At 24.6% G+C, this 7715-nt stretch overlaps 1 protein-coding gene across 1 annotated transcript in view; it reads right to left on the bottom strand.

The window, feature by feature from the left end:
* LOC111623334 (zinc finger FYVE domain-containing protein 1-like) overlaps positions 1-7715 on the bottom strand; it is a 56491-nt gene that overhangs the window by 37000 nt on the left and 11776 nt on the right. Inside the window, exons 2-7 of the mRNA XM_023365870.1 lie at positions 7314-7536; positions 6158-6369; positions 4531-4628; positions 3599-3602; positions 3008-3220; positions 1381-1478 (exon numbers count right to left, since the gene is read on the bottom strand). Of these exons, the coding sequence (XP_023221638.1) occupies positions 1381-1478; positions 3008-3220; positions 3599-3602; positions 4531-4628; positions 6158-6369; positions 7314-7536 (848 nt within the window). The remainder of the gene's footprint in view (positions 1-1380; positions 1479-3007; positions 3221-3598; positions 3603-4530; positions 4629-6157; positions 6370-7313; positions 7537-7715) is intronic.

The following is a 7715-nucleotide window of genomic DNA, read 5'->3' as shown; positions in this document are numbered from 1 at the left end:
TTTGAAATTGTACAGTACAAAAAATATAAATACTGTACTTTTGCAGATTGTCTGGCATGTCTATCTATCCAGGGAAGACCATGAAATCAGATATTTCCATATGGTAAAAACCGGCATGCCAGTTTATTGGTCTGCAATTTGAAAAAATTGTAGACCTATAAATTTCCACTGTTGTCCATCTGTCTTTTCTTAATCTCAAGAATGGAATCAAATAGATGAAAGATGAGACCAGATATGAAAATCTTGAGCTGGAGACCCCAATCAACTATATACAAACTTCCAATGCAAACCAGAAGTCGGGTTATTTTAATTCAAAACTTCTGAAAAGAGTTAAAAGATGACCGGCACAACTCTATTGTTAAAGGAAAAGTATGATGTACAGGGGCAAGCCACTACTAATTTGAGGTGGAGTGCATATATTTTAAATTAAAAATTGCAGCCCAGCATTGTGATGATGTCACAATAAATAATTGCTGGTGAGGTTATACATCCTTCTCTAGGGAACACTAAAAAAAGTTTTTATTCTAAAACTGTGAAACTGTCAGCATTACATCAAAAACTACAATTACACATTTAATTTCTTCATTTCATCTTCTTTTCTTTTTCTAACATGAAATGTCAAAAGAGCTTTTTTATATTTTATTATAATTCAATCCAAAAACACAAAAACATCAAATTTCAGAAACTTGCAGTAAATCATCTCAACTTACACTGATTAACATCCACTTTGTGTGAAATTTGAGATAGTGTTATTTTTAAGATCAGAGTAGAATGTCAGTGCATCCCACACTGACCATTTACTACTACAAGTAATGTCAATAAGCCACTAATTGTTTTATTGTACTGTAAACAAAACTAGCTTTCTGATTTTAAGTCAGTCAAATTATAATGTTTTACTTGAAAGAACGTTTTCTTTAACATTTATTTAACAACTAGTTTTGTTAGATCTGATTAATTTTATTTTTTAGTCACAGTTTAACCAGCATTCTGGTCTCCCCCAGTAATATGTGGCATGCCGGTCAAGCCGCAAAAATAAAGTATTAATTTCAGCAATGTTTGCAGTCAATAAAAAATTAATAATATATAATTAGAACAATTACCAATTATAAATTATATATCATGTTTCCAAAGAGAATACAATATACATGCTATTTATGTTAATAGTATTTTATGAAATATCATATACCATGTAAACTTTAAAATGATGCAGTTTTTTAAATTTAAATTCATTAATCTTATTATTAAGATGTTACAATAGAAATGAAGCTTTATCACATTTTTATTTAGTTTCCCTTTTATATAATTTTAATTAAAATGTTATCAGATGAAAATTAAATTATTTATAATTAAAATTAGTTATTTTTTCAAAAATATACTTACCCACATGACTGACAATAAGCATTACAAGTAAAATATTGATCAGGAAATGTACTAGGTATAGTTTTATCTATATCACCACTAAATTTTTCATTTAATACCTAAAAGTTAACAAAACTCTTAATTTAAAAATATTCAAAAACTTTTCTTAATTAAATTAAATTAATACTGATTTTTAAAAATATCACATTTATATATTGATATTTTTAATTAATGTGCATTTTCTAATCTAAACTCAAAACTAAGCTCTGAAATTCAAATTAAACTGAAATCAATCTGCTGAATAAATTGAGCTATAATAAGGTTAAGTTAATACTTAGACACAAATAATTTAAATACAAAGTTATAAATTTAACTTTATTATAGCTCAATTATTTAGCAGATTGTCCAGTTTAATTAAAGTAATCAAATTAAACTGTCTTTTAAAACACACCTATCAATGATAAAAAAAGGAAGTCATTTCATAAGGATTTTTGATAACATTGTGAGTGTGATTTCCACTAAATCATGATAAGCGATAGAACACTTTGGGATGCATACAGTACTAGAATGTTAAAATTTTTGACTTTCTGGAATTGAGAAAATAAAAAAAGTGACTTTCTTTAATACTATTTGTATTGAGAAATTTTATTTTCAAAAATTTATTTGAACTCCTTCCAATCTGAATAATAAAATGAAAATTGGTTAATGAAATAAAGACAATTAGTAGATGTTTTTGAGCTAGATAAGGACATGCATGCCTGCAAAAGAGTAAGGTAAATTCAATGTTAAAAATAATACAATTTTTTTTAAGGTTATAAGAATAAAGTTGAATTAATATTAACTGATTTTCATTAGAAATATTTTACTGAAGAGTTGTAAGGAATATCAAAAATTCGTTCAAAGAGAATCTTCATTATCAAACATTTCTTGAGCCTCAACATTTAAAATATCAATAAAAAATTATTGGAGGTATTAAATAGAGATTTCTTTCTTTTATCATCAATTTTAATGAATTCTTTTTCACTCATAATCATTCCAAAATCATTTAGAGCATTCTACAACTCCCAAACTCCAAATCTTTATTTCCCTCTTGCAAGTGCATGCACTTTACCTATCTCAAAAACATCTATTAATTTTCTTTGTTTCATTAACCAATTTTCATTTTACTATCTAGGTTGGAAGGAGTTCAAATAAATTTTTGAAAATAAAAATTGTCCAGAGACATATTGTTAACAAAAATCATTATTTTTCATTCAATTTCCACCAAATCAAAAATTCTAATTCTAATATTCTAGTAGTGTATGCACCCCAAACTGGTCTATCATTTATCATAATTTAGTCAAAATCGTTTTCAGTGTTATGAAAAATCCTTATGAAATGACATCATTTAACAAAGAAAGTAGGCCTACTTTTGTCTCATTATTTTAAAAAATATGTAATTTCTTTTGTAATTTTTATCTTTAATAATGTATTTTGTAAGTAATTTTCTTTTAACACTTAAAATTTAAATCTATTTTAAATAAATTTAATGTTCTAAATTTTGAATATTACAATTTTTATAACTTTTACTTTATTTACATTTTTGTTAAATACATATTAACAATAAAAGTTTTAAAGATTAATTTTTCTGAGATATTGAAATTCTTACCTTTAAAGCTTGATAAATTATACCAGGTGGACGACATGATCTTACTGATGAATTTTGCAAATGTTTTTTAATAGCAATTTTTAAAGCATCAAATAAAGTTGGAGGTCTGATAGTTCTTGTACCTGCATATTCCAATGCACTAAAAGCATCAATACTCAGTCCCAATTTTTGAAATCTGAGTTTTAATAAATCTTCAGGACTCTTATTATTTTCTGTTATAACAAATTAATAAAAATTTCATTATTTTATCTTGAAACAAAAATTATATTTTATTTTAATTTAATAACTGGAAAATGACTAAACATGATATACACAGGGTGGAACCCTGTGGAACTCAAATTTTTGCTTTAAATTCCATGATTTTCCCAGACTAACTTTGTACAAATTTCCTGACCATCACATTCTTTACAGTATAGCACATTGACAAAATAAAACAGCATTTGATTTACTATGCTACTGCTTCTCCAACTTTTTAATTAGTTATTTTTTTCTAATTAACAGTTATATAGTTTTTATAATTGCCAAACTAAAAATAGTGTTTATTAAATTAAAGTAGCTTATTCTGTTATTAATCCACAACCATAAATTTACATGGCTTTGAAAAAGAAAGCAATTACTTATTATTCATTAACAAATCCTGTATAATTCATGTAAAAAAGTATATATTTATTAAATTTCTCTCTTAATAAAATTTCCTGAACTTTATAAATTATTACTAAACTGAGGGAAAAAAATCAGAAATTGTTTTGTTATACAATCATAATTATTAAAATGAAAAATGATAAATCATTTTAATTTAAATGGTATTATTTGTCATTTTGGGATATTTTGTGTATGCATGGGAGAAATTTTGGATCCTGAAATCATTCTGCATTCCTTTTCTTAGGTGCATTNATTTTTAAGATCAGAGTAGAATGTCAGTGCATCCCACACTGACCATTTACTACTACAAGTAATGTCAATAAGCCACTAATTGTTTTATTGTACTGTAAACAAAACTAGCTTTCTGATTTTAAGTCAGTCAAATTATAATGTTTTACTTGAAAGAACGTTTTCTTTAACATTTATTTAACAACTAGTTTTGTTAGATCTGATTAATTTTATTTTTTAGTCACAGTTTAACCAGCATTCTGGTCTCCCCCAGTAATATGTGGCATGCCGGTCAAGCCGCAAAAATAAAGTATTAATTTCAGCAATGTTTGCAGTCAATAAAAAATTAATAATATATAATTAGAACAATTACCAATTATAAATTATATATCATGTTTCCAAAGAGAATACAATATACATGCTATTTATGTTAATAGTATTTTATGAAATATCATATACCATGTAAACTTTAAAATGATGCAGTTTTTTAAATTTAAATTCATTAATCTTATTATTAAGATGTTACAATAGAAATGAAGCTTTATCACATTTTTATTTAGTTTCCCTTTTATATAATTTTAATTAAAATGTTATCAGATGAAAATTAAATTATTTATAATTAAAATTAGTTATTTTTTCAAAAATATACTTACCCACATGACTGACAATAAGCATTACAAGTAAAATATTGATCAGGAAATGTACTAGGTATAGTTTTATCTATATCACCACTAAATTTTTCATTTAATACCTAAAAGTTAACAAAACTCTTAATTTAAAAATATTCAAAAACTTTTCTTAATTAAATTAAATTAATACTGATTTTTAAAAATATCACATTTATATATTGATATTTTTAATTAATGTGCATTTTCTAATCTAAACTCAAAACTAAGCTCTGAAATTCAAATTAAACTGAAATCAATCTGCTGAATAAATTGAGCTATAATAAGGTTAAGTTAATACTTAGACACAAATAATTTAAATACAAAGTTATAAATTTAACTTTATTATAGCTCAATTATTTAGCAGATTGTCCAGTTTAATTAAAGTAATCAAATTAAACTGTCTTTTAAAACACACCTATCAATGATAAAAAAAGGAAGTCATTTCATAAGGATTTTTGATAACATTGTGAGTGTGATTTCCACTAAATCATGATAAGCGATAGAACACTTTGGGATGCATACAGTACTAGAATGTTAAAATTTTTGACTTTCTGGAATTGAGAAAATAAAAAAAGTGACTTTCTTTAATACTATTTGTATTGAGAAATTTTATTTTCAAAAATTTATTTGAACTCCTTCCAATCTGAATAATAAAATGAAAATTGGTTAATGAAATAAAGACAATTAGTAGATGTTTTTGAGCTAGATAAGGACATGCATGCCTGCAAAAGAGTAAGGTAAATTCAATGTTAAAAATAATACAATTTTTTTTAAGGTTATAAGAATAAAGTTGAATTAATATTAACTGATTTTCATTAGAAATATTTTACTGAAGAGTTGTAAGGAATATCAAAAATTCGTTCAAAGAGAATCTTCATTATCAAACATTTCTTGAGCCTCAACATTTAAAATATCAATAAAAAATTATTGGAGGTATTAAATAGAGATTTCTTTCTTTTATCATCAATTTTAATGAATTCTTTTTCACTCATAATCATTCCAAAATCATTTAGAGCATTCTACAACTCCCAAACTCCAAATCTTTATTTCCCTCTTGCAAGTGCATGCACTTTACCTATCTCAAAAACATCTATTAATTTTCTTTGTTTCATTAACCAATTTTCATTTTACTATCTAGGTTGGAAGGAGTTCAAATAAATTTTTGAAAATAAAAATTGTCCAGAGACATATTGTTAACAAAAATCATTATTTTTCATTCAATTTCCACCAAATCAAAAATTCTAATTCTAATATTCTAGTAGTGTATGCACCCCAAACTGGTCTATCATTTATCATAATTTAGTCAAAATCGTTTTCAGTGTTATGAAAAATCCTTATGAAATGACATCATTTAACAAAGAAAGTAGGCCTACTTTTGTCTCATTATTTTAAAAAATATGTAATTTCTTTTGTAATTTTTATCTTTAATAATGTATTTTGTAAGTAATTTTCTTTTAACACTTAAAATTTAAATCTATTTTAAATAAATTTAATGTTCTAAATTTTGAATATTACAATTTTTATAACTTTTACTTTATTTACATTTTTGTTAAATACATATTAACAATAAAAGTTTTAAAGATTAATTTTTCTGAGATATTGAAATTCTTACCTTTAAAGCTTGATAAATTATACCAGGTGGACGACATGATCTTACTGATGAATTTTGCAAATGTTTTTTAATAGCAATTTTTAAAGCATCAAATAAAGTTGGAGGTCTGATAGTTCTTGTACCTGCATATTCCAATGCACTAAAAGCATCAATACTCAGTCCCAATTTTTGAAATCTGAGTTTTAATAAATCTTCAGGACTCTTATTATTTTCTGTTATAACAAATTAATAAAAATTTCATTATTTTATCTTGAAACAAAAATTATATTTTATTTTAATTTAATAACTGGAAAATGACTAAACATGATATACACAGGGTGGAACCCTGTGGAACTCAAATTTTTGCTTTAAATTCCATGATTTTCCCAGACTAACTTTGTACAAATTTCCTGACCATCACATTCTTTACAGTATAGCACATTGACAAAATAAAACAGCATTTGATTTACTATGCTACTGCTTCTCCAACTTTTTAATTAGTTATTTTTTTCTAATTAACAGTTATATAGTTTTTATAATTGCCAAACTAAAAATAGTGTTTATTAAATTAAAGTAGCTTATTCTGTTATTAATCCACAACCATAAATTTACATGGCTTTGAAAAAGAAAGCAATTACTTATTATTCATTAACAAATCCTGTATAATTCATGTAAAAAAGTATATATTTATTAAATTTCTCTCTTAATAAAATTTCCTGAACTTTATAAATTATTACTAAACTGAGGGAAAAAAATCAGAAATTGTTTTGTTATACAATCATAATTATTAAAATGAAAAATGATAAATCATTTTAATTTAAATGGTATTATTTGTCATTTTGGGATATTTTGTGTATGCATGGGAGAAATTTTGGATCCTGAAATCATTCTGCATTCCTTTTCTTAGGTGCATTACACCACATTACTTCTTGCTGCATGCAGACAGCTACACTTAGTCAATCATATTGTTAGCAAAAACAAAAAAAAAATTAACAAAACAGCCATTTCAGAAATAAGTCATAACATTAAAAAAACTATATATAAATTAATATACGAAATGAAAATTTTATAACTATAAACTATTGGTATTACTTTTTGCTTATTTGCAATCAAATTGTTTAATTTTTTAACTAGAATTTTTTGATAAATTAATATATTTTTAAAATCACACAATTACCTGTAGTAAGTATATTTGTGTGGGTTGTCTCATGAAAAATTATCACAGCAGGCCCAAGTGACGATAATGGACCGGCAAAATTACAGCGAGCAGAAGCGGCTCTTAATTCACGGGAAAAGTGTTGAACATAAGCTTGAGATGCATCTCCCAAAAATGTAAATAAATCATTACATAATCGTTCAGATCTTGTGCGATAAATAACTATATCAGAGATTGCAAGAACCTAATCCAATAATAAAGAAATATTATATTAAAACATTAAATCTGAGCAATAATTATATAATATTTAACAAGGAGATAATAAATTTTTCTATATTTCTGTTATTATAATCAAATATGCAATTATTTGTTATTAAACATAATTTAAACAATATTATTATTAATTATAAAAATAAAATTTTA

The sequence above is a fragment of the Centruroides sculpturatus genome, unplaced genomic scaffold (assembly GCF_000671375.1).
Source record: "Centruroides sculpturatus isolate CEXI.00-Female unplaced genomic scaffold, Cexi_2.0 scaffold339, whole genome shotgun sequence".
Classification (NCBI taxonomy): Eukaryota; Metazoa; Arthropoda; class Arachnida; order Scorpiones; family Buthidae; genus Centruroides; species Centruroides sculpturatus.
Note: the sequence above shows the minus strand (reverse complement) of the source record. Positions and strands in the feature narration are given on the sequence as shown.